The following is a 26949-nucleotide window of genomic DNA, read 5'->3' as shown; positions in this document are numbered from 1 at the left end:
GAGTTACCAAGTTTAAGAGTGTGTGAGCAAAGAATGGAGCTCCCTGGCAGTCACAGCAAAATGACCAAAGCCTGCTTCTGACTTGTCTGCCCTGACAAACATTCTGAGGAGCCACTGGAGTAGAGACTTGGCTGGGATAAGGCACATTCAGATGGATTTGGGAATGCTAGACAAACTGGACAGGTGAACTACATACAGAAATACCGGACACAAAGACAGCCGGATATGGAGGGGAGAGACTGAAACAAACAACTGGCATACTAGGACAGTCTAAGTCCAGCATGCCCCAGCAGAAGCAGCACAAAGGCACAGCATTGACCTTTGGGAGAGTGGTTGGGATGAGGACAAAGTGGCCCCACTGGTTGCTGCTTGGATAATGCTGGTGCTGAGGAGAGGTGAGGGACACTGAGTTGAGATGGAGGCTGTCTTTGTGGAGTATGAGTGGGGGGCTCCTGCAGGCATTGCCTCAGTTTATCCCTTTGTTCCATGGTCTCAAGCTTTGTGGGTAAAGTTTGGACTGGCTGCCATGGAAGATCACCTTTCCAATAGCCTGTGATTTGAGGTGTGGGTGTATGTACGAGTGAGAGAGAGTGACAGAGACAGCGCAAGTGAGCACGCTTAAGCATGAGGGGAACTGGGCCATGCCCCAGGACTTCAGCCATCTCTGGCACAAAAGGAGTTAATGGCAGGGACCGCACCCCCCCCCCCCTTGTCCGGGCACGCGCAGCGCGCCCCCTTGGTGCGCGGGCACAGCAGCCAGGCTGCCGGAGAGCAGATCTCGGGGATTCGGGTGCGGAGCCCTTGGCCTGGAGGCGATATGGGTGGTCCGCGGCCCGGTTCGGTCGCTCGCAACAGCCCGGGGAACAGGTGAGGCCGCCTGCCCCGGTCGCTCATCCTCTAGCTGCCCAGACCTTGCTCCCATCCTGTTCCTTCCCAATCCCGGGCTCCTCCACTGCCCAGTCAGTGCCCCCCCATCCCTCCCAACCCCTTGTTCTCCATCGGCACCCCTGACCCCCCAATCTTCTCCCACTTCTCTCCCTCTCCTCCACCTCCTCCCTAAATCCGGCATCCCTATCATCTTACTGCCCATGGTCCCTCAATCTCCACGGCCAGGCCCGCATGCTCATCAAAATAGCCCCACTGATGGCCCCCAGCCCCAATCCTGAACCTGGCTGTATTTCACATTGTCCGTTCCCCCTCCCCTGTGGAGCAACCCCATCCCCCTTTCATCATAGCATCTCCTGGCCAGGCTCCTTCCCCCACTTTCTGCAGCCCCCCCACCCCAGGTCTTTATCCTATCCTCCCCCGATTCCGGTGCAGCTCTGTCCCCCAGTACCATTCAGAACCCACGTAGCCCCCTGTACTGCAGCTCTCAGTACCATTCCATTCCTGCACAATGCCCCTCACCCAATACCCCTTCAGCCCCAAAAGTACCCCAGATGCCATTCTCATACCCGGCACTGCCACCTCCCCTTGTCCTCCCCCAGATTGCAAGTTGGTCCAGGTTGGAGATCTTGGCCCTGGGGATTCAGGATATGGGTCCTAGGGTACAGAGGGCGTTTGGGGGTCGGTCAGTTTGTCTGGGTGTTCACGAGGGGCTGCAGGGAATTGACTCAAAGGAGTACAGCATTTGGCGCCGAAGGGTTACCGGAGACGGAGGCATCCCAAAAGGGTTAATGGGATGTGTGGGGAGGGGTGGCATCGAGGGGGTTAATGGGGGGGTTGTTGCTGGCGGGGAAGCCGTGTGAATGAGCGGTCTGTGCCCCTTAGTTGCCATGGAGATGGTGAATGGGGGGATTGTGTGAACTCAGCTGCAGACTCCCCCCCACCCCCCTACCTCCCCACCCCCGCCCCATACGCACACACACCCACTCCCTCCTGCCCCACCTCCCTACTCCTACCCCTTCCTTCCCCTTCCCCTCCTCCCCTCACCCGAGTGCATTCTGGGCAGTGTCTGGGATCTCCCCCCCCCCACTTTGCTCCCCATTTCCTCTGAGCTCCCACTCCTTCAGTTGCTTTGCCCACCCTCCCTCCTTCTTTCTCTGCCTCTCCTCTCTCACACACTCACACACATTCTCATTCCCGACTGGTGGTGGCCGATTGCCGGGCGTTCCCAATCTCCCTCCCCCATCCCTTCAACCAGTTCTTAAAGGAGCAGCCCTGCAATCTTGAAAGGCGGGAGAAACCTGGGGGGGGGGGTGTATGGGGAGAGCTGGCACTAAATAGGGGTGCTTGTTAGTGTGTGACTGTCTGTGTGTGTGTGTGACTGTCTGTGTGTGTGTGTGTGTCTGTGTATGTGTCCATGCAAGAGCCTTTGTATATGCCCGTGTATATGTGTTGGCTGTGTAACCATGTGTCAGAAAGCCTGTGTGTCTGAATGTGTTGCTATTTCTGTCTCTACCTATGTGTCACCATTATGCTGCATGTGTCTCTGGATATTTACCTATGTGGGTGTGTGTGATTATATTTCAGTAAGTCTCTGTGTGTGTCTCTGAATGTATCTTTCTGTGAGTCTCTGGCTCTGTGAGACGCTCTGTCTCAGAATGTGGGACTATATGAGATCTCTGTGGGTTTGGAATGTATGTCTCTGAGGGTGACTATCACAGTGTCTGAAATCCTGGCTTGGTCTCTCTCCCTCACTTTTTGAGTCTTTATGAGTTTATTTCTGTGAATCTCTGAGTGTGTGTGTCTCCCACACTCTGTTGTTTGTTTTACACTGGCTGAGCATCAGTGATGCCCAGGATGCTGGGCAGAAGGCTGTGTGTCTCGGTTCTGGCACTCCGTGTGAATTAGAGATAGCCCACAGAAAGGACCAAGGCTTAAGGACTCAGGAGCAGTGAGGGCTGAGGAGAAATATACAGAAGGGGTGGGGGTAGGGTGGATCTGAGGACTCTGGTGAATGGTCATCCTGCCCTGCCTGAGGATGAGAATACTCTCTATGGCTCCCTTTGCATCTCTGCTGTCTCCAATTCTTATTCCTCAGTCCTGGAGTGAGGTTAAGAATCCTCCCCTCTCCTGACATGGAGGTCCCTAGGTGGGGTTCCCCCTTCCCAGGATCTTTAGACAGCTCAGGTTTCATGTAGTATGCCAGTGACCCTGGCTCCACTACCAATTGTCCCCAGCCCCTGCCACCACATGCTACACTGGTTCCAGCTGACTGACTGTGGAGTTGAAGTTGGGAACTGTCAGCTTGTAGTGATGCCCCCCCCCCCCAAAAAAAATAAAAGTTCACTCTGTCAATCCCCTTGGACCTTCCAGTGGTGGGCAGGAGCATAGAAGGGTTCTGACTGGATGTGGAGATCACCTGTGGGTCCTTGGAATCTGGGACACGTTCCATCTCACCTAAGTGTAGATTAGCCCAAGCCCAGCAGGGCTCCCAAGACCCACTCTGTAGCCCTCCCAGACCATCTCAGGTGACTCCTACTTCCCTCTTTTCACAGGCCTGTCTGGCCCTGAGGGAATCCCCTTTCTGAAGCTGTGGTGCTTGGACGACCTGTTCTCTACGTTGCTGGGCATCTGTAGGTGTCTTTGAGAGCTCAGTTTTGAGGTTCAACTCAGTGTGGCCATGAAGGGGCTGCCTATTGGGCTGGTGCTGTGACCCTGGAGTCTGCCTCTCCTGCCAGTCCCCCTGCCCGGAACATGTGGCTGCGGCTTGGCCCGCCCTCGCTGTCCCTGAGCCCCAAGCCCACAGTTGGCCGGAGCCTGTGCCTCACCCTGTGGTTCAGCTTGGTGCTAAGGGCCAGTACCCAGGCTCCGGCGCCCACAGTCAATACTCACTTTGGGAAGCTAAGGGGCGCCCGGGTGCCATTGCCCAGTGAGATCCTGGGGCCTGTGGACCAATACCTGGGGGTGCCCTACGCATCTCCCCCAATCGGCGAGAAACGTTTCCTGCCCCCCGAACCGCCCCCATCCTGGTCGGGCATCCGGAACGCCACACACTTTCCCCCAGTGTGCCCCCAGAACATCCACACAGCTGTACCCGAAGTCATGCTGCCCGTCTGGTTCACGGCAAACCTGGATATCGTCGCCACTTACATCCAGGAGCCCAACGAAGACTGCCTCTACCTGAACGTCTATGTGCCCACGGAGGATGGTGAGCACTGCGGCCAGGCACTGGGCCCTCCCTGCCTCCCGCCTGCCCTGTTGTTTGTGGTTTGCATGTAGTGGTGTGCCCTGCAGCATGCTGTCCGTCTGTCTGAAAATGCTTCTATCCATCACTGTGCTTGGCCTCCCCCTTCCCCTTCCCTGTTCTTCCTTCCCCCTGCCCCCTCCCAGCATTGTCCGAGCTCCCATGTGTGAGTGACACGGTTATCGAGAGGGGCCTGGCCAGGGCCTGAGAGCTTTAAGGGTCTAGGGCCAGAGTGCTGGATCGGAGGGGTTCCCTGGGGGAGTATGGGTCACGGCTGGCAGCTGCCCGCGGGAGGATGCTGGCTCCACCAGGCCCCCCTGTTGCCATTCCACCTGCTTTGAAAGGTGGTAGTTGTGTGTGGCCAAGGGAGATGGGGGCGGGGAGGGGGGAAGGTGGGGGAGGGGGGCAAGCCTGGTGGGCAACGCTTAGGTGCCTCCTCTTTTACTAGCTGATGCCTCCTCCCGCGGGGGTCACATTAAGGTAAGTGACAGAAACAAGGAGATGGTGGGACAGGCTCTCTGCCATGTGCCCGCCTGCAGAGCAGCTCTTGGGGCCTGGGGGGAGGTGGCGGGGGGGGGTTGCATGTCCCTGGGCAGAGGCCTCCTGTTATTTTTTAGTTTTTTATTCATTTTACAGTAAAGCGGATTTCCAAGGAATGCGCCAGAAAGCCCAACAAGAAAATTTGTAGGAAAGGAGGTAGGTAGCGAGCCGGCGGGGAGGGAGAGAGAGAGAGAGGGAGGGCTGCTTGCCCACCTGCCCTTGCCCCTGAGGACCCAGACTTTCTTCAAGTAGCCCAGGCTCAGGGGGAAGGTGAGCAGGCCTAAGCTCCACCTCATCCCAGGGCCCTGGCTGCTTCTCAGGGAGAATCTGGTGGCCCGAGGCAGATTCAGAGCAGAAGCAGCAACCCAATTTCTTCCAATCTTCCCAGACCCAAATTTCACCCCTAAAGCATGTGTCAAAGGATAGAGCCAGTGTAGCTCTTTCGGTGAGACCTCAGAAGAAACTCTAGGCAGCCAAAATGGAGCCAGAGGCTCCACCCTTTTTCTGGTGAATGAAGCCATAAGATCATCCCTCCGTGCTTTACCCCAGGTTGAAAGTCTAGACACAACTCTCTGGCCCTGAAGCTTAGACCATTTGCATGTACACAGGCTTAGTAACCCCTGCCACTACTGCCACCATCTATGTGGCCAGAGATTCAGAGTATCTGAAAGACCCAGGCTACTCTGGTGGCAGAACTTGGAGGCGACAGGGGTGGGCTTTGGCGGGAGGGATGTCTTTAGGAATTATGGACTCTAAAGGAGGCAAAAGATCCTGAATTTTCATTCTCTCCTCTTGCTGAGAGGGAATGTGCTCCCCGGGCTAATAGTTCTTCGTGTCTGAATACCACTTTGTTTTCCGCAAAGCACTATTATACTTGCCTCATAAAATCCTCCCCACATCTCTAGAATGTCTAAGGCAAGAATCAGTATCCAATTTTACAGATGAGGAAATGGCACAGGGGAGTGACTTGCTGGGGCTCAATGCCATGTTGCTGGTCCGTGGCAGAGCTGGGACCAGAACCTGGGTCTCTGGACCCCTGGGGCAGTGTTCTTTCCACTGTAGCACACGCGGGAACTCCCATGTGGCCATTTCCAACCTCCTCACCTCAAAAAATGGTGAAATGTAAATAGGCTGGGCAGAATTGGGTACAGTGACAGCCTGAGGAACAGGTGGAAAACCACAGCCCTGATCACTACCACCCTGAGGCAGGCTTTGAGTTTGTTTTTTCTTTAATCATCCCAGGGCAGGGTTTCTCTGAGTAGGTCGGCAGGATTCCTGGGACACGATGCTCCCAAGACCTACTGAACAAGAATCTCTGGGGACACATCCTGAGACTCTGCATGTTGAATATGCGCCCTGAGCGATTCTGCTGCACATGAAAGCACTGAATGTGACCTGCTGCCCTCCGGGTAGTGTTTCACCACATACCCACACCCAGTCCACGACCTCATGCACAGGGGACAGTCAGTAAATATTTTTTGAACAAACGAAGAAACATCATGGTACGGCAGAAAAGGTACAGATCTGAGATTGCCAAAGGCTGACTCAGTTTCAGCTCTGCTATTAACTCACAATGAGACCTTAAGCCAGTTTTTTCCTTGAAGAACCCCTGTTTCCACATCTGAAGGTGACAGGGGACCATTCTGGCCTTAACAATCCTTTAGCCTAGGAATGAAGTCAGGAAGAGGGTCTCTTCAATCTGCTCCTGTGGGGAGGAGGGAAAGGGAAAGGGTGACATTAGCATTAGCTATTTCTTAGGACGAATTCTCTCCCTGGGGCTCCAGTAAGAGCCTAGAGCAGTACAGTATAGTCCCAAGAGTTTGACCAGAGAGCTGATGGCAGCACCCCACCCCGCCCCCCACCCAGTTCGAGTACAAACATTTACCAATCGTGATTGTTGACTACAGGCAAGGCCATGCGCTAGGTGCTGTTGGGATTGGAGGGATATGAGCTAGAGGGAAGATTTAGAAATGATTATTCCTAAATTTAGAAAAGTTCTATCCGGTTACTCTGAAGATGCTCCCAGCCTAATATTAAAACACAGCTGGTTTCCCTAAGCCCCAGAGGCCAAGCTGGGAGGTGGGATTCCAGACAGTGTGGCGAGGGCCTTTGGTCATTTGGCTGTTGAAATTAGATTCCTATTTGATCTTAATGGGCATTTGGAACAGAGTTCCCAGTCTTGCCTCCAGGAGGGAGACCCATCCATGCCCAGAGGCCATCTTGAGCTGAGCCTCCTTGGGTTCCTACTGGTAGCTCAGTGTCTAGGGATGGTGGTCAAGTTGACCTGGGTGAGAGGCACGGCAGCAAGGGGTTGCTCAGCAAGTGCTAAGCCGAAGGAGCAAAGAAGACCGAGACAATGCTGCAACCCAGGGACACTGCACACACACCCCGACCCCTGCCAAAGTGGAGGCACAAGGGGCACCTCATCTAAGTTAGGGCTGATGGGAAGCAGAGAATTCCAGCAGAAGGCCTGCCCCACCTCTCCCCCACCCCACCTCTGTCATGTGGGCAGGAATTCATGTTTGGGAATGGGGTGATTCCTTTCTGTTTGGAGGGCCGTCCACATATGGGTGATGGTGCTCCATCCCCGCAGGGCTTCTGAGGGCAGTGTTGGCAGGTGTTGAGCTTTTGAAGATTGCGGGCGTTCAGGAGGCTGAAGGTGGTTTCTACCCTTAGGGCTGGGCTCTTGCCCCAGTTGAAAAGCTGTTGTGTAGTAAGTAGGAGGGGAAGGGGCCCTGTTTTGATGTATAACCCTAAGGAAAGTCTGTCACCAGAGTGCAAACTTGCTGAGAAAGAAGGGCTATCTGCTGCCTCCGGGCTGAAGGTATCTGGTGTCATAGACCTGAGAGGATAAGCCCTGGGGTGCTGGCCACAATTACCCTTTCCACACACACTGAGCAGCCTCCAGGCCTATTTCTCCACAGCCATTCTCACTCCAAGGTGCACTTCTAGTCTCCTTAGAACAGAAAGGAAGATTGGTGCCAGTTTTACCCCCAGGTCCTAAATGCCTCTCTTCTCTCTTTTAGTCTCTTCTTTGCTCTGCTCCTCTCCCCTCCCCTCCCCTTCCGAACATGCTCTACTTCCTTTCTTAGCTCCTTCCCTTCCCCTTCCTCTGTTCCAGAGAGGTGGCATGGTGCAGTGGAAAGACCATGGGCTTGGAGTCAAGCAGACCTGGGTTTGAATCCTACCTCTAGCACTTCCTAGCTGTGGGGTCTTGAGCAAGTCACTTTACCTCTCTGAACCTCAGTTTTCCCATGGGTGAAACAGGAATAAGGATAGCACCTACCTCCCTGGGGTATGAGGAGCAAATCAAGCACTGTGGTCTAAGTAGAGCATCTGGCACTTGGTAAAGATTCAGTACGTGGTAGGAGCTTTTCCCATTATTCCTATCTCTTTCTTTCTCTCTCTTGTTGCCCCTTTCTCCTTTTCCCCTTTCTTCTTTCCCTCCCCAACCCCCACCCCCATCCCCGGGCTCTCTCTATATCTCAGAGCAATACTGGCTGCTCTCAGGCCTGGTCCGTGAGGACAGACACCCCATTTGCCATTAACCAGAGCAGGACCAGAGGGAAAGCTGCTGCGTCTTCCATGTTCTGTGGGAATCCGGGTCAGCTGAGGGCCAGCTGGAGCCTGCCCACTTGGCCTGTGTAGTGAATTCAGGGCTAGGGCATATCTCTGCCCTGATACCTCATGTCGATAACCACGCATGCTGGCAGGGCCATGTCTCAGTCTCAGTGCCCCCCCCCCCCCCCCACTCTCCAGCTCACCCTGCCTGTGTGTACATACTCACAGCCCCTTCCACCAGAATAAATCCTCTCTTTGAGTGGGTCTCCAGTGCTACGTACTGGCCCACCTCCTTCTACCTCCTTCCTCACTGGAAAGGCCTAGGGTTTGTCAACATTGTTGGTCGAGATGGGCCATTGGGGACAGAGAGGAGGGGCAGGAAGGTGCAGGGAGGTCAGCACAGCAGGGGCCTGCCACACCATCATCCTGACGAAGGTCTCAGCCCACCCATTCCCTCAGTTCTTGCCATCCCTCCTGCCTGTCCTGGGCCCAGGCCCAGAGCTGGCTTGCTGGGCCACGCTGCAGTCATGCTGTTTTTGAATTCTCTCTCTGTTTTGTTCTCTGTTCTGTGCTGTTGTGTCTCCCCGTGTCTGGTCCCCAGGATCCGGCGCTAAGAAACAGGGCGAGGACTTAGCGGATAATGACGGGGATGAAGATGAAGGTATTTGGGGGCTGCAGGGCGCGGCGGCTGGTGCATGGCACAGAGCCCCTCCCCCTCTCGATGGGGAGAAGCCCCGTCTGTCTGTCTGTCCGTCCGTTGGTGTGTTTTTGTTCCTGTACAAGGCCGTTGATCTGTTCATCCATCTTTGGCCTGGTTGGCTGGCCACTGGGAGTTCGTGGGTGATGGACACGGTTGGCTGGGCCCGGGTTCCCCACCCCTGTCTTCAGTTCTACCGTAGGAATGGTCACTGCTGGTGACAGTTTCCTTCCCTATCTTTTATGGCTTGCGGGCACCTGCCCCTACTGATTAGCAGGGAGAGTGATGAGAAGGCCGGGCCGGGGAAGGGTGAGGAGAGGCTCGAACGCAACTGGCTGGTGGGGAGATGCCTGTGTTTCATTGAGGAGACATCTGCATTTCATGGGGAGACTGGCTCCTGGGAGAGGGGCCCAGCAGGATGTTGAACTGAGCAGTGAGTCAGTGATGACCAAGAGGCAGAGTAGGGTGGGGCTGGAAAATAGCACCACCTAGAACATCCCCAGCCTGCTCCCAGAAAGGGAGAGCTGATCTCAGGGCCAGGGGCTGCTATAAAGTTCGGGCCAGGGCCAGAAAGACTACAGGCTAAATGCCAGTTTGAAGCCAGGGCACCACAGCCCGGTCAGTAGATGGTATGATTCTTGGGTAGTCATCAGACCAACCTTCCTCCTTGAGGAAACAGGTTGTGTTTGCGCTTCTCAGCAGAGAGCATTTCCTTTTACCTCCATGCCCTGGCACTGCCCCCCTGCCATTGGAGAGGTCAGACAGCTCAGGTGGGCCCACTGGTGACTGGTAGGGTGGAACAGATGTGGCAGTGTTGGTCCAGCTCACAAATGGAGAGGCTACAGGCAGAGGTGGTCAAGCCTAGAGCCTTCTCTTGACTTTCCAGCCCTGATGCCGTGTTAATCTGGGTTTGGGAGCAGCCACATCAATGGTCCCTTGTTGAATGGCTCTGGGAGGCTCCGTCTTCATCTTGATGACTGGCTGGGGCGGGGGGGCAGGCTCCCTCGTTCTTAGTTCTGCCCTTTTCCTTTTCCCCGTCCCTAGTGTTTCCAGTTAAGTCTGCCTGGCACCCAGGGAGAATGGGGTAAAATGGGCACATGGCTGAGAAACCATGTCCTCGAGGTCCCCCCCATCTCTGCCATTCACTCCCCTTTCCCCATATCCTTCCTTGTTCTCTCCCCATCCACCCCTTATTCCCACCCCTCTTGTCTCTGTCTGCAGTGGGGGGCCAGCTGCTGCCAATGGTCATATTTCCATGTAACTGGTCTAGTCTTGGGGGTTTCAGGACTCCCCAGCCCCTGCTCTCTAAAGCCATGTCAGGTCCCAGGACTCCTGGGTGCCCAGGGCAGGGACTCACTTGATCTAGCTAAGGGACCAGCCCTTCCTCTTCCAGCTGCTCCCACCCACAAGGTCCAGCTGTGGCCCACCTAGGCCTCGCTGTCTGCCTAGGACCAGGCCTGTCCATTTGCTCTCAGCTAGGAGGCACTTGAAACCAGAGTCTTTAAAAACATCACTGGCTCTGGCTCTGGCCGGTATTTGAGCCCCAGACTGAGCAGCCCTGTGAGTCCTGCCCTCAAGGATGGCGTTGGTGTCCTGGCACCTGGGATAGCTTTGCTGCCCACACTTCCCTCCCCCACCCTGCACAGGGACGGTGGGGGTGGGGGTGGGGTAGAAGGGCATCCCACCCAGCCTGTGTCTCACCCCTTCTCCTTGCAGACATCCGGGACAGTGGTGCTAAGCCCGTCATGGTCTACATTCACGGAGGATCATATATGGAAGGGACAGGCAACATGATTGATGGCAGTATCCTCGCTAGTTACGGCAACGTCATCGTCATCACCCTCAACTATCGGGTTGGGGTGCTAGGTATGTTTCTCAGCCAGGTGCCTGGAAGGAAGGCGGGGTTCTCAAGGGGGAAGAAAAGAATGCTGGGGAGTTAAGCAGGCAATCTTGGTTCTCTAGCTGGCGCTGATTACTATAGTCAAAAGTACTAGGACCTTCCCCATATCCTCAGGTACTTTCTTGGAATGTTTTGAAGCCATTGGACATTCACTTCTCATACCTTGTCTCTGCCCCAGTTTTGTATTTCCTTGACTTAGCTGAGTTTTGTAGGGTCCATTCGTTTTTCTAGTGTTCTGTCCTCATCCCTACCCACACATAAATCATCTTCCAGACTGCAGCATATCCACATACCCACACCCCGCACACATCCACCCCTATGTATACAATTCTTTCTCTCACCCACCTCCACAAGCACTCACACATATCTTGAAACGTATAAACTGCACATGCACATCTAAAGACCCCCATCCATATATACACATTCCCTCACCAGTTCATATACACTCCACACAGTCTCCCCCGCCATGCACATGTATCCAGGTATGGAGTGTGTATCCCTAAACACCCATACCCCACATATATACAGATTTTTCTCACCCTTCCCATATACACACACATTCCCACTTACCCCTGCATACTATACTTATGTGTACTTACACTTTCCACTACCCCAATATATATGCCCTACACCAAGACTCGCACCCTGCACATCCACACACAAATTCTGCACATCCACACAAACACATATACACCTTACATGTAGGTCATTGTCCCTTCCACCGTCTGCTACCATGCATATATATACACACATTCCCCTATACAGCACCACTTCTGCATCCACTCCACACACCCACATACTATACATATACATGCATGTCTCCCTAACCTTCCCCATGTAGTTGCAAACCACATAGACCTACCCTACACCATATATACTCATCCCTGCATGTCCACACCTCCCAGGCCCACACATACACTGATACCACACACACACACACACACACACACACACACACACTCTCTCTCTCTCTCTCTCTCTCTCTCTCTCTCTTCCCATATATACCCCACCATATACACTCAATATATACACATACGTATTCCCCCATCCTGCTTCTCAACTCTATATGCATCCATATATCCACACCTGCCATCCCCCTCCATCAACACACCCCCCACCCTTAACTACACTCATTCACACTTCCATACCCCATGTGTATGTACACACACATTCCTTCTACCCCCTCCACACACTCAACCCCACATATTCCCACACATACCACCTTATCTCCCAAAGGCGTCCTCGTGCATACCCACACGCCCTTACCTACACATACTCTGTCATCCCCACGCTTGTTTCGGAGAATTACACTGACCCCCACCCACCCTGTACCTTCCTTGGTGTCTGCTGATGCCTATCAGTGTCCAAGGTCTTGAGGTAAACAGATGCCTCAGAGAGGCCAAGCAAGCCCTCAGGGCCTTGCTCCCTTTCAGATGCTCACCTCAGATGCCTCAGAGGACGTGTACAGCCCCATATCTCTGTAGTGGCATGAAGAAGCCAACTTCTTGCCCAGAGGGTTTGTGTCCTCAGCATTCCAGTGAGGGGCTAGGCTAGCTGTTTGACAAGTCTCTAGGCCAGAGTACTGAACCGCCAGTTAGGTGTGACTTACTCCATGACCAACTGGCTGACAGAAACTTATTTTAGTTTGCTGTTGAGTATATCACTTTGCCACTTCCAATCGCCAAGGCCATGGGGCTGCATTTCACTTCTGAGTGCGTCTGACTGTGCAGAATGGCAGTCTCTTCTTGACTTACCTTTTATAATATGTGGGATGGGAAGGCACCTTGTTGGGTTTCAGACTTGAGAAACAATATGCCCTAAAAGCAGTGGTCTCTGGTCTCTCTCAACCGTCTGGTGGATTTGGGATCTCATGGTTCTGCTGCTGCTTCCCTGTCTTTCTGAGCTGCCTTAGACATCATGGGAAGGCTCTTGTAAGTTGTTCTCTCTGATTGAGAAAGTGGGGTCTGAGTCTGTGACACTAAAGTTGGCATCATGAAGGTGGCTTTAAGCGCAAACACTTGGGCTGTGCAGTTCCTTCAAGAGTAATTAATATACAACATAGTCACACACAGATTATACAGACACACACATGCAGTCGTTGAAGGCCAAAAGTACGTTAGTGACTTTCTGTTCTTAATGAGTACTGGAAAATGTTTAAATTAGCTGCCTTTTTTTCATTAAAAATTTTTTTTTTAATTTTTTAATTGACAAACGAAAACAACATACAAACACGAACATTCTTAACATATAAGCATTCCATACATGGTGTACAATCAATGGCTCACAATATCATCACATAGTAGTATATTCATCACCATGATCATTTTTAGAACATTTTTAGCTGCCTTTTTAAAGTGACAAACATAAAGCTCCATCCTATAAAGTTTATTGAGTACAGAAAATATTAAAAAGATGCCTCAGTTCCATATTATAGACCAGCTTGGGATGAAGGAGAAGGGAGAGGAGAACGTAAGGAAGAGAAGAAAAGGAGGGGGGAGAAAAAGAGAGGAAGAGAGCGACATGGGAAGGAGGCAGAGAGAAGCCAGGAGGGAGACTCATGGGATTTGAAGGCTGAGTTGGGAGCTGTGGGCTGCACAGAAAGCTGTTGCTGGTGAGCACTCCTTAAGATATCCTGATTAGCTGATCCCTTCACAACTCTTTAATTGCTCTAGTAATCGTTGTGCTTCTAGATCAGAAGTTCTAAACCTGTTTCAGGGTCATGGACCCTTTGAGATTCTGACGAAGGCCGAAAAATGTACGTGCACATGAAAGCTTAGAGAAACAATCTCAGGGACCTCCCTGATGCTTCTTCATGAAACTCAGGTGACAGGCCCTCACTTTACAAGCACCTCTTTTTAGGATAACCAGAACAGCATGTCTGGGAAGCAGGTATATAATTCTTTGGGGTTAAGCAGTTAATGTTCAAAATAACGTTACTCAAACCTCAGATGGAATCATAAACTGGGATTTGGTCCAGAGTTCTCCAACTCTTTCCAGCTACCCTTCAGGTGCTATTCTGAAACACAAATATGATCTATAAGCCACTGATTACATGGTGGACACATCCCAGATGTTTTTGGTTCTTGGCACTAGATAGAGAATATGGGTTTGTCCCTGATACTTGCAGGTTGTGCTGTGTAGCTGAAGACTTTTGTTGTTTCATATCCCAAAGCATCTAAGAATAGGTGACCAGTTGCGGACCCCAGGTACATGCATTAATTTACCTTTCCTTCTGTCAGCTTCTCCGAACACTGACCCCAAACAGATGGTTCACTCTAAGGCGCATCTTTAGACATATCAGGGGATTCATATGTTGAGAATGTCACAGGCTAACCCACTCATCCCTCCAAAGCAGAAGGGTAGCTATTATTTGAGACGTTCCCACTGGGCTTGGGGCCAACAAAAGGTAGGATATAGGATGTGGATAATCCCAGACTGAGGAAGTAGGGGCTCGCCAAGTTTTATTCTGGGTCCCAGAATTTAATCCTACATCCTTGCTCCAGTACCCTTCAGGCAAACTGAAAACCAGATAAACGTTTGGCCTTGAGTGTAACAAATACCTAATTTTGATACAATCTGCCAGACCCCCTGTCTTTTGTTGACAAGCAGTTTACCATGTACCGCCATAAAAACTTGGGTTGCAAGAGACTGACTTTGATATATACTGTCAGTTTACGAAGTCTGGTATTTCAGCCCCCATCCTTGTGTCATTTCTGTGCATGGCAGTTACTGGGGAGAGTAGTAGAGAGTGACTAGTCTCCAAGACTGCCAGGTTTCGCATGCTTTTGATTGGTTATGTTTGCAGTATCATCTACCTGAGCCTGTTGGATAGAGTGCTTCAAGCAGGACTCTTCCAATGGTTGACATGTCGTCACCCGTGTGCTTCAGTGTCCTTCATCTCAAGGTTCATAGGAATCAAGGCAGCAGGCAGCAATAGTCCAATCTTCCACCCAGACCTCTCAGGCCTTCATTCCTAACCCAGTATATCAGTACATTTTGGAGAATTCTATTTTACTATATCCAAATGCAGGCTCTCCCTGTTGATGAGGGCAGACATATTTGACACATTTGACTGAATGATGCCTTGGCAGAGGCTGACGCCAAGTCTGCTACTGCCTAAATGAGAATAAAGGAAAAGAGAATCTGGGGGAAGGAGGGAGTAGGGAGAGAGGACAGTCAGACTAAGAGAAGCACATCATGGAGGGTCTCAGGGCTTGGACAGATGGGTTGGATCTCTATCAGCATAGTTTCTAAGACTTACAGGAGCAACTTCAGTTTGTGAATGGATCAGGCAAAGGAGAAACTGGTTTCCTTGTCGAGAGAACAAGGGCTCCTCCGTTCATCCCCATTCAAGCTTTCTTTAATTCCCTCTCACTTTCTCATCTGGAACCTGGGGTTGAAGAGGGCTTCATGACTAAGTCCTGAGCGGAATGACTAAGTACTTTACATACTTAATTGTACCAAAGGTAAATTAATAACACACGTGAAGAGGATGAAATGAACTCTTTTGCAGAAGCTAGATACAGAAGGACTTGAGAAAGACAGTGATGAGGTCTTGTGCCTACTTAGGACTACTTGAATTCACTTTCTGCCCATAGACTTCCGGAGAGCTTTCTTTGAGCCTGGGGCGCCTTTGCAAACACAGCCTCACGGAAAGTTGATTTCAGGTGCTACAAATGAGCTTTAAACTGTGGAGGCAAGGAATACTGATCCAGGGATGTGTTTCCAGTGTGTAGGAACGTTACAATTACTTACCTGGAAAGAACCCACCCGAAAGCCCAGGACAGAAGTGAGGGCCTTTCAAGGAACAAAAGGATAAGGGAAGAGAGTGGAACTAAGGCAGCAAGATCAGGCTAAAATGGAGGCAAGGTTGGGGGAAATATAGGACATCTTTGTGGGATAGCCAGCAGGTGGGTGGGAAGGTAGTCTCCATGGCAACAAATCTCCACAGCAGCAAATCCCAGCAGGTGGGTGGGAAGGTAGTCTCCATGGTGACATGTCTCCTCAGCAGCAAATCCCAGTGGGTGGGCGGGAAGACCTGTTTCTGTGGAAACACACTGCATTGACTTCCCCGTTTCTCCATCAGACCAAAAAATGGCCTAACCCAGAGGTTTTCCAAGTTCAGCCGGCCTCGGGATCATCTGAAGGGCTTATTACAAACACAGCTTGCTGGGCCCCGCCTCCAGAATTTCTGATTCATTAGGTTTGGGAGGAAGGGAAATGAGGACCTGCAGTGAGAATGAGGGGAAGGAGGCCGTCCGAGGCCCTGGAAACAAGTGGAGAAACAAGTTCAAGACTAACTTGAATAGGAAGTGCAAGATTGCTTAGGGATGATCGCCTTTGAGGAATGTCACTTCCTTTAGAGAGAGAGAAGGAAGGGAAAAGAGAAGTAACTGTGAATCTACCCTGTGCTGAGCATGTTGTATATACTCATGTTCATTTTATCCTTGTTAACAACCCCCGAGGTATTTTTCAAAGCAGTTTTATTGAGATATAGCCACACACCATACACACCATCTGAAATGTACAATTGGTGGTTCGCAGTATAATCACGGAGTTGTGCATTCATCACCACAATCAATTTGAGAACATTTTCATTACTCTGAAAAGAAAACCCCATACCCCTTATCTCCCCCCACCATTATTGACCCTTGATGAAAGAATATTAAAATGTTACTGTTAACTTATTGTCCATAGTTTGCATTAGGTGCCTTTCCCCCATATACCACCCCATTGTTAACAGCTTGTAATAGTGACATACACTTGTTCTAGTTCATGAAAGAACATTTCTTTTATTTGTTCTATTAACCACAGTCATCGTCCACCACAGGGTTCACTGTATTATACAGTCCCATGTTTTATCCTCTAGCTTTCCTTCTAGTAACACACATGACCCTAAACCTCCCCTTTTCAACCACAAGCACACACTGAATTCAGTGCTGTTAATTACACCCTATGAGGTATTTTTATTCCCGTTTTACAGAGGAGGAAATGATGGCCCAGAGAGTTTAAATTTCTCGCCCAAGGCTACATAACTAATAACTGATTAGGGCCACATTTCCAGCCCAGGACTCTGACACCAAGGTGCCTGCCCTTTCCATATCTTGTCAGGTACTAGGGTAGTGTTCCCACCTACGACATCAGGACAGAGGATGCTGAGAGCTGGCCATTTTCAGGTCCTCCCGTTTAAGTCTCCTAACTGGCGGCCTCCATTTCAAATGATCTGGAGACCTTTCTTCCCAAACTGGGCAATGGATTATGAGGGGCAGTGGGCAGTTGACCCTTCCTACACTGAGGATGATGGACCTTGTAGAAAGGTGCAATTGGTTTATGTTAAGTAGGTGGAAAGGGCTACACTACATGCTCTGCCTTTGTCCTTACTCCCTCAGACTCCTACCTCCCACCATAACCTAAATCCTCCAAACCTCTGCCTTCACTGTCCTCATGGACTTTGTTGAATACAGGTTTCCTGAGCACTGGCGATCAAGCTGCCAAGGGAAACTATGGGCTCCTTGACCAAATCCAGGCCCTCCGCTGGGTGAGTGAGAACATTGCCTTCTTCGGTGGAGACCCCCGCCGTATTACTGTCTTTGGCTCAGGCATTGGTGCATCCTGTGTCAGCCTCCTCACGCTGTCACATCACTCTGAGGGTGAGTAGCTCTTGGGACCAAAGATGAACTAGAAAAGTGCTGGCTGCCCACCCCTAAGCCTCAGGTCTTCCAGGCTCCGAAAGACCTAGCCCTGTGCCCCAGGAGCACCCAGAAAGACCAGCCTATCCTCTCCTTTCAGCTCAGGATCCCTTTTGGAGGAAGTGGAAGGGAAATGCTTCTCTGCAGGAAGAAGTAATTTTCTTGATGCAAGAGAAAGAAGGAGAGGATCTCGTTTACATTCTGAGAAAGCAAGGTCCCTCCACCCACCCCTGGCACGGGAGTCTTATCTGGAAACTGGGATTAAGAGGCCTATCTCTGAAGGGATGATTATTCATTTTGGGCAGGGGAAATCTTTCAGTTTATGAAAGACACGTTACTTTAGGGTATAGGGTAAAAATCAGTTCTTAGGGGAAAGCAACACTCATTCTCTGCCTTTCTCTCTGAAGAACAAGTCTGTACAAAAGGGGAAGTGTCCTTGAGGGAGGAAGTGGGTCTGAAGTGAAAATGATTAAGCTGTGAGGTGGGCTTTTGGCTGAGGGTCTGTGGTCAGTTCTCATACCCCAGACCTCCTCCAGGCCTGTGTAGCTCATCAAAAGAGAGACACTCATTTTCAGCCTACAGGAAAGCCTCTCCTTACGATGGATCTTTCTGCCAATTGACTTTTCCAAGGGGGCCCAATATGCCCTTTGATGCTTAGAAGGAAATGTTCTCTCCATCTCTGTACTACGGGGAGCATACTGTCTGTGAGAGGCAAAGGAGAACTTCCAACAAAGTAAAGCTCTTCCTGCAATAGGTGTCCATCTCTGAGGTAATGAAATACGTGAGAGAGGACAGGGTTTTTGTTTGTTTATTTTCTTTTTTCATTAAAATCAACCCCATCAGTTTGTGATATTTTCACTAGAAGACTCTCTTTGAAGAAGTTCAGTCTCTGAGAGAGGAAAAATCGCATTCTCTGAACTAGCAATTCTGTCTCTGCCCTCCAGGGACTTCCCTGGTGACACAAGACTAAGGTGGGCTCTGCATCTCTAAAGAGAGAGAGAGTGTGTTTTCTCGGGGCCGGTAGTGGGAAGAGGAATTCGTTTTTCTCACAAAGGAGGGTGAAATGACTGGCTGGGAGCATTCCTGTGTCTGAAAAGTAGAGCAAAAATTTCTCTGACTGGGAACTATTTCTCTGGGAGGAGAAGGACTTTTCTGGAGTAATGCTATAATCTCTTGCAGAGGGGGCTTGTGTCTCTGGAGGCCTGACTTCTTTAAAGATTTGTTCTCTCTGTCTTTCTGTAATTGACTCATGGAGAATAATCTTTAGAGAAACGATGCTCTCTCTCTGAACCAGTAATCTATATTTCTCTCCCTCTCTTTCCACCCATGCAAACTGCCTTTCTCTTAGAGGAATGGAATTACGTGTCTGAGGGCCAAATTCTCTCTTGAGAATAGTGAAACCAGGGTGAGAACTGTACCCTGCTTTTTCCTAAGAAGGGCAGAGTCATCCCCATTTTGAGTTTGGGGGACTGGCTCTCTCCCTCTCAGCTAGAAGGAAATCTTGACCTGAGGCATCAGTAGCTTCAGTAAAAGGAATCTCTCATCTTATGGAGACTACAGACTGAGAGGGCTGTAGAGACTGTTCTTGGCAACTTTCAGGCCCCAAGGCCTATGCCCTAGGGGTCCTTCACCACACTCCCAGAATATGAGGCTCTCTCCTGCCTGCATTTCTCATCTCTCAGGAAAAAGACTCCTTTGTGGTGTAAGCGCCAGCTCCCTGGTGGTGCGCTGGCACAGAGCTGGGCCCAGCTGGGCAGGAAGCAAGAGGGGAAGACAATGAGAGATAAAGAGAGGGAGCATAAGGAAGCTGATGTCTGGGATCCAAGGGGTTAATTCTCCTTGGCATGTCCTTAACCCCCACATTACCAATCCCAGCACTAAGACAGGGGAAGTAAAGGAAGAACCAAGCAGGGGACCAGTCCAGGAAGGGACACAGAAACCTCTACTCTGGTCCCAACCCATCACCCCTAGCCTAAAGAGTCCTTTCTCCCTCTTAGCCCATTCAAACCACAGGGCAGCCTCAGGAACAAAGGAACAAGGAGTGTTTTATGTGTTCCTCAGGGACAGGCAAGTGAGGTCTATGGGTGATGTGACAGATCTGACGTGGTCCTGCTTGTCTTCCATAGGGCTTTTCCAAAGGGCCATCATCCAAAGTGGTTCTGCTCTGTCTAGCTGGGCTGTGAACTACCAGCCTGTGAAGTACACCAGCCTGCTGGCAGACAAGGTGGGCTGTAATGTGCTAGACACAGTGGATATGGTGGACTGTCTTCGGCAAAAGAGTGCCAAGGAGCTGGTAGAGCAGGACATCCAGCCAGCCCGCTACCATGTGGCCTTTGGCCCTGTGATTGATGGTGATGTCATTCCTGATGACCCTGAGATCCTCATGGAACAGGGCGAGTTCCTCAACTATGACATCATGCTAGGTGTCAACCAGGGTGAGGGTCTCAAGTTTGTGGAAGGGGTGGTGGACCCTGAAGATGGTGTCTCTGGCACTGACTTTGACTATTCGGTCTCCAACTTTGTGGACAATCTGTACGGCTATCCAGAGGGTAAGGACACCCTACGGGAGACCATCAAGTTCATGTACACAGACTGGGCAGACCGTGACAACCCCGAGACCCGTCGCAAAACACTGGTGGCACTCTTCACTGACCACCAGTGGGTGGAGCCCTCAGTGGTGACAGCTGATCTGCATGCCCGTTATGGCTCACCTACCTACTTCTACGCCTTCTATCATCACTGCCAGAGCCTCATGAAGCCTGCTTGGTCCGATGCAGCTCATGGGGATGAAGTACCCTACGTTTTTGGTGTCCCTATGGTAGGCCCCACCGACCTCTTCCCCTGCAACTTCTCCAAGAATGACGTCATGCTCAGTGCTGTCGTCATGACCTACTGGACCAATTTCGCCAAGACTGGGTAAGGAAATATTGGCCTTCTTCTTCTTTTGGATCCCCAGCATGCTCTCTGCTCCTCTCTGCAAACCTCAGCCCCCAACTCTTTTTTTTAAACTTCTTTTTATTTATGATACATTACCACATACAAACACAAACATTCTTACCATATGATCATTCCGTTCTTGTTATATAATCAATAACTCACGATATCATCACATAGTTGTATATTCATGACCATGATCATTTCTTAGAACATTTGCATCAATTCAGAAAAAGAAAACAGAAAAAAATTCATACATACCATACCCCTTACCCCTCCCTTTCATTGATCACTAGCATTTCAATCTACTAAATTTATTTTAACATTTGTTCCCCCTATTATTTTCTTATTTTTAATCCATATGTTTTACTCATCTGTCAATAAGTTAGATAAAAGGAGCATCGACACAAGGTTTTCACAATCACACAGTCACATTGTGAAAGCTGTATCATTATACAATCATCTTCAAGAAACATGGCTACTGGAGCGCAGCTCTACATTTTCAGGCAGTTCCCTCCAGCCTCTCCAGCACACCTTAGCTAAACAGGTGATGCCTATTTAATGCATAAGAATAACCTCCAGGATAACCTCTCGACTTTGGAATCTCTCAGCCGTTGACATTTTATTTTGTCCTATTTCTCTCTTCAACCTTTCAGTCAAGAAGGTTTTCTCAACCCCTTGGTGCTGAGTCCCAGCTCATTCTAGGATTTCTGTTCCGTGTTGCCAGGAAGGTCCACACCCCTGGGAGTCATGTCGCATGTAGACAGGGGGAGGGCAGTGAGTTTGCTTGTCATGTTGGTTGAGAGAGAGAGGCCACATCTGAGCAACAGAAGAGGTTCTCTTGGGGGTGACTCGACCTAATTTTAAGTAGGCTTAGCCTATCCTTTGTGGGGTTAAGTTTCATATGAACAAACCCCAAGATTGGGGCCTTAGCCTATTGCTTTGGTTGTCCCCACTGCTTGTGAGAATATCAAGACTTCTCCACTTGGGGAAGTTGAATTTTCCCCCTTTCTCACCATTCCCCCAAGGAGACTTTGCAAATACTTTTTTATTCACTGTTCAAGTCACTCTGGGATTTATCGAGCCCCCAACTCTTGCTTAGTAACTGTTTCTGCTCCCCTCCCTCCCTCCCTCAAGTCTTTCCTGATGTTTACCTTCCTTCAAAAATGTTGCCGAGTCTCAGAACTTGGTTAGCATTATGACTGAGTAGGAGGGAGAGGTACTGGGAGAACTATGGGATTCAAAGTTAGATGGTCAGAGACCATTTGAAGTGGGGATAAAGTACTTTCAGAAAGAGCCTTTCCAAAGGCCCTTGGGGCAACTAGGCAGCTGAAAAGATTGATAGATGCTCAGGAAAACACATACAGAATGATCTCAGAGAACGAGACAATTTCCATGATGCCATGGGGCATAGGAATTCAAGCCCTGGGGAAGAAGAGGGATATGGACAGAGGGAGGAACCCTGAGAAAGATGGAAATGGTGGGACGTTTTGAACTGGGCATGAGGTTTAAGGGTGGGTGTGAGAGGAAAAATACTGGGCCTTTTTTTCATTGAGGTAGAGTGGTGACCCCACATTTCCATGTGGTATTTCAGGGATCCCAACAAGCCGGTCCCCCAGGACACCAAGTTCATTCACACCAAGGCCAACCGCTTTGAGGAAGTGGCCTGGTCAAAATACAATCCCCGAGACCAGCTCTACCTTCACATCGGGCTGAAACCAAGGGTCCGCGACCATTACCGGGCCACTAAGGTGGCGTTTTGGAAACACCTGGTGCCCCACCTATACAACCTGCATGACATGTTCCACTATACGTCCACAACCACCAAAGTGCCGCCCCCGGATACCACCCACAGCTCCCACATTACCCGCCGACCCAATGGCAAGACCTGGAGCACCAAGCGGCCAGCCATCTCACCTGCCTACAGCAACGAGAATGCCCAAGGGTCCTGGAATGGGGACCAGGATGCAGGGCCACTCCTGGTGGAGAACCCTCGTGACTACTCCACTGAATTAAGTGTCACCATTGCTGTAGGGGCCTCTCTCCTGTTCCTTAATGTTCTGGCCTTCGCTGCCCTCTACTACCGTAAGGACAAACGGCGCCAGGAGCCCCTGCGGCAGCCCAGTCCTCAGAGAGGTGCTGGGGCCCCTGAATTGGGAGCTGCTCCTGAGGAGGAGCTGGCAGCGCTACAGCTGGGCCCCGCCCACCATGAGTGTGAAGCAGGACCCCCCCATGACACACTCCGCCTCACTGCGCTGCCCGACTACACCCTGACCTTGCGGCGCTCCCCCGACGACATCCCGCTCATGACCCCCAACACCATCACGATGATTCCCAACTCCCTGGTAGGGCTGCAGACATTGCACCCCTATAACACGTTCGCCGCAGGTTTCAACAGTACTGGGCTGCCCCACTCACACTCCACCACCCGGGTATAGCTCCAGCCTGGAGCACAGCCCATCAACCCGATTTACTCCCTCCCAGATCCACAGACATGCGCACCACACATCAGCGCGCACACACACACGCACAGACACACACAGACACATTTGTATATGCGCGCACCCACACCCTACAAAGCGGACCCACCCGCACAAGCAGACAGATGTGGACATGCACCCGCATGTACAAAGACACAAATACTGACGTAAACCCGAACAGTCCCTTCAATTGGGAATGCAAGCGAGTTCTTAGTAAAGTGAGGACCTGTGGAACAGCAACTGAAGCCAGCTCCCTGAGCCTGACCACAGACACTCCTGGGGGCCTAAACGCCACAGCTGAATGCCCTCTTGGTGCTCGCCTTCGGCCTCTCTTGGAACTGCACCACCAACCAACTCCAGACTTGGGAGCTTTAAAGAGCAGAGCAGCTCTTCCTCCCCCAGACTTGGTCTTTTTTCTGGGTCTCTTTTTTGTTGATTTTTTTTAATTATTATTATTATTTTGGAACAAATGCCTCTCCAACCCATGAGTGCAAAGAGGCTCTGGAAGGGAGGACACTCCAGGCCCAGGTCACTCTGGCTCTGGAAGCCCCAGTGTTCACACCATCAGACCAAGGAGTGGGACCCCCAAGAAAGAAACCATGGGGTGGAAGGAGGAAGGGGCTAATGATGAATGGGGTTGGAGGGCCATAGGAGAGAGATCTCCAGCCATCTCTGTGTCTCATTGGAGGGCTGCAGAGACTACGGGGTGACCTGCTTCCCCCCAAGCCAGCAGCATTGGCCTAGCTAGACCAGGGGACCCTAGATTTGGTGAACAGTTTCTGTGGAGGCCATGTCATTATTGGGCCCCGGGGTCTAATGTGGGCTCTGCCTCTGACCTTGGGGTAATGCTATCAGAAATTCACCCCATTTTCTTTACGGAGTCTCTTTTGTGTCTGTCATTTCTCTTTCAAAAAGGCGGTATTTTTGTTGTTGTTGTTGTTGTTGTTGTTGCTGTTCTTGTTGTCATTGTTGTTGGCTTTTTTCTTTTTTAAAGAAAAATTCTTAAAACACTAACGGAAACCCATGGAGTTTGTCCTTTGTAAAAAATTTTAAACACAGTGTCTTGATAAAAAAATAAAAAATCCAGTTAGCACTCCCAAGCTGCCTCACTTGCACAGACAGGCCTTGCCTAACAGACCTCCAAGAAGAGTGCCTCCGTGGGCTAGGAATTACATGTGCTCCCTCTGCCTCCTCTACCTCTAAGCTGAAACAAGTCTGGGCTTCACTGTGCTGGCCCCCTGTACCAAGGACTCTTCAATCTTAAACAGGTCTCTATCTCCACCTCCCCGCCCCGTGCACCCCCCATTCCCTATCGCTCTGGGTTCCTGCTGCTGAAGCCTTCTCTCAACATCTCAAGCCTCCTTATGAAGTGGCAAACATTATACTTCCTTCCTCCTCTGCTGCTGCCACTGCTGCCTCTGCTTCTACCACCGCCATCACCACCACTCTCTGTCCCCATCCTGGACTAGGGGCTGGGAGGATGTCTGACCTCTAACATACTGAAATTCTGTCTTGTATCTGAATCCAGTACAGCATCAGACACGTGGAATCCCTGTCCTTGGGTGACTGAGAGAGCAGAAGCATTCTCCTTCCCCAGAGATGTTTGTTCCCCGGTCTGTAAATTAGAATTGGAAAAGGCATTGGGGCCCTAGGAGTGATATCTCTCCAGGATTGTAATCCGTGGCTCCCTGTCAATCCTAGGGGATGGGTTCAGTGGGGCCCCACTGGGTTAGCTTTTGTGGTCTTTCATATTATTTGCACTGATTGGAAGAACTGAACTGGGAGTCTGCTCATCGAGTATGGCAGTTGGGCGGGGTTGCTGACACCTCAGAAACCAGGAATAGAATTCTTCAAAGTGACCCTGACAAAATGAAGGAAATGAACCATCACAATCAGGGTGATACTCAGAGAGCACAAAGACAGGTAGTATGCACAAAGACCAAAAGTAGAACTGATATACTAATATTGTACATGGGTACAAGAGAGATGGACAGTGATTGACTTGACACAAATATGCCTAAAAATTTTTTTAATGAAAAAAAAAACGGGGGGTGGGGTGGGAGTGGGGGATGGGAGGGCATCAAGGTGAATCACAAGTCAAAGGAGTCTATAGTACAGAACTGGTTTTCTTCCTTTATTCCTTCCTCCCTCCATTTCTTCCTTCTTTCCTTTCTGCTTTCTAAAACTAGTATGGATACTGGCATATCATAGAAATATGGTGATGGAGGAGCTTGGAAGTAATCAGAGTCTGAATATTAGAACTAGAAGTAACCTCGGAGTCATGTGGTCTAATGCACTCATTTTATAGCTGGGGAAATGGGCCTAGAAAAGCCCCACCTCACAGTGATTGTTAGAAACAGACATAGAATGCAATCCAGTTATCAAATAAAATAAAGTTGAGATTACTCAACTTTTTCCACTCTACCTAGCATCGGTTAGGCCTTTTAAAGTATTATTGGGTCTATCTTGGTCAACACATTTTCACAGTACATGGAAAAAGCTGGAATGGGTCTGGAGAAGACCAAGGACAATATGCCAAAGGACTGGGTGTTTTCGCTTTGTTTTTAATTAGAAAGGCAGAAGCTGATGAAGTAACATTCAATCATTGTAGCACACCTACTATGTGACAAGTGTGCTATAATCATCTTAAAAATTGTTACACATAAATAAGGACAGAGCTGATGACTTGTTTTCCATTTCGTCTGAGAATGGTAGAGGGGAAAATGGGATTAAGTTAGACAGTCGGAAAAACTTTGCTATGGATAGGAGATAATCATAGGCACCTAATAAATCCTCAGTAACAGTTGTCAAATTGAATGAATGACTACAAAAGAAAGCACTGGTGGTTTTCATCCTCCTGAAAATAGAAGGCTTGATAATATTACCTTTTGAGGCTGATTCAAAGTCTTTGATTTTATGATCCTTCCTTTGATTGTTCCATCTCAGATATTACCAAACTGGGCCTCCTATCTTGGTGTGTGTGTGTGTGTGTGTGTCTCCATATTAGGAGGATCTCTGTTTGGCAGGGGTGGGGGTGGGGTGGGGTATTTAGATACTACCTCTCCTCTAAGAATTCAAGGTGCTGTGGCAAAACCAGATCCAACCCTATTTACCCATAAGTGAGAGGTTACAGTTGGTCTTCACACCTTTGAAAGGTCTGGGTGAAAGAGGTGACCTCCAAGACAAGCAGGATTTCATTCTAATTGACAGTCAATGCTGTACCAAGGGTCCTTGATGCTGACTGCCAGCCCTCAGCCCAGCTCCTTATTTGAAGAGAGATTGAGGATATGCTTGGATTTTATTTCACATTGCAAAACTCATTCATGCCTAGACTGGGTCCTGTCTGCATCCCTGGAGTTCTCTGGTTTCTATTTTAGTCCTTTGGAGAGTTGGACACAGCTATCTTGTGACCAGAAGTTGGTCGCTATGGAACTCTCCGTAGGAAGCGTTACCTCGCCTGGTGCTAGTTTATATACTATGAGGGATAGAAGACATCCCCTTTGCGGGGGTGCATACAATCTGGAAGACAAAGCTGAACCATGATGAAATGAATGAAACAGATAACTAGCATGTGATCTCAATTGTACGGTAAAGGATAAAGAGGTTGGAGGAATTTCGAGAAAGGCTATGGTGAAATTTGTGGAACTTGTGTTGGCAAGTGGAGGAGTGCGCATCCCAGATTGAGAGAAAGCCTCGGCCAGAGCATGGAGATAAGGCCTAAGGCACATTTAAGGAGCAGGAGGGAGACTGACCCGGCCAAAGTAGAGGGTTCAAGTGAAATGGTGGGAAATCAGTTTGGAAAGGTAGGGTGTGGAGATTTTTACAGCAGCCGAAGACTATGGATATTGTGAGATAAGTGATGGGAACGTCCCTACAAGAACTTTTTGCTAGGGTTTTAGAGAGAAAACAAAGCCTCCTCAGCTCCAATTTGGCTTGCTCCTTCTCTTCTGCCAAGGGAAGGATTTTCAGAATAAACAGAAAGGACAGAGTGAACACCAAGAGAGGATCCTGAAGGCAGT

The 26949-nt window shown here is 50.1% G+C and overlaps 1 protein-coding gene across 1 annotated transcript; it reads left to right on the top strand.

Annotated features, from left to right (window-relative positions):
- Positions 1–756: 756 nt before the first annotated feature.
- Positions 757–24212, top strand: NLGN3 (neuroligin 3). Its single transcript, XM_077146475.1, has 7 exons — positions 757–867; positions 3441–4093; positions 8832–8891; positions 10644–10793; positions 17292–17477; positions 19643–20432; positions 22045–24212. The coding sequence occupies exons 2-7, from the start codon at positions 3640–3642 to the stop codon at positions 22886–22888; spliced, it is 2484 nt and encodes an 827-aa protein (XP_077002590.1). The 5' UTR covers positions 757–867; positions 3441–3639; the 3' UTR covers positions 22889–24212.
- Positions 24213–26949: the final 2737 nt, after the last annotated feature.

The sequence above is a fragment of the Tamandua tetradactyla genome, chromosome X, assembly GCF_023851605.1.
Source record: "Tamandua tetradactyla isolate mTamTet1 chromosome X, mTamTet1.pri, whole genome shotgun sequence".
Taxonomy (NCBI): domain Eukaryota; kingdom Metazoa; phylum Chordata; class Mammalia; order Pilosa; family Myrmecophagidae; genus Tamandua; species Tamandua tetradactyla.
Note: the sequence above shows the minus strand (reverse complement) of the source record. Positions and strands in the feature narration are given on the sequence as shown.

Coding starts and splice junctions, on each gene's coding strand:
- NLGN3 (XM_077146475.1), top strand. CDS start 3,640: ATGTGGCTGCGGCTTGGCCCGCCCTCGCTGTCCCTGAGCCCCAAGCCC. Junction 4,094..8,831: donor CTATGTGCCCACGGAGGATG/GTGAGCACTGCG, acceptor TCTGGTCCCCAG/GATCCGGCGCTAAGAAACAG. Junction 8,892..10,643: donor TGACGGGGATGAAGATGAAG/GTATTTGGGGGC, acceptor TTCTCCTTGCAG/ACATCCGGGACAGTGGTGCT.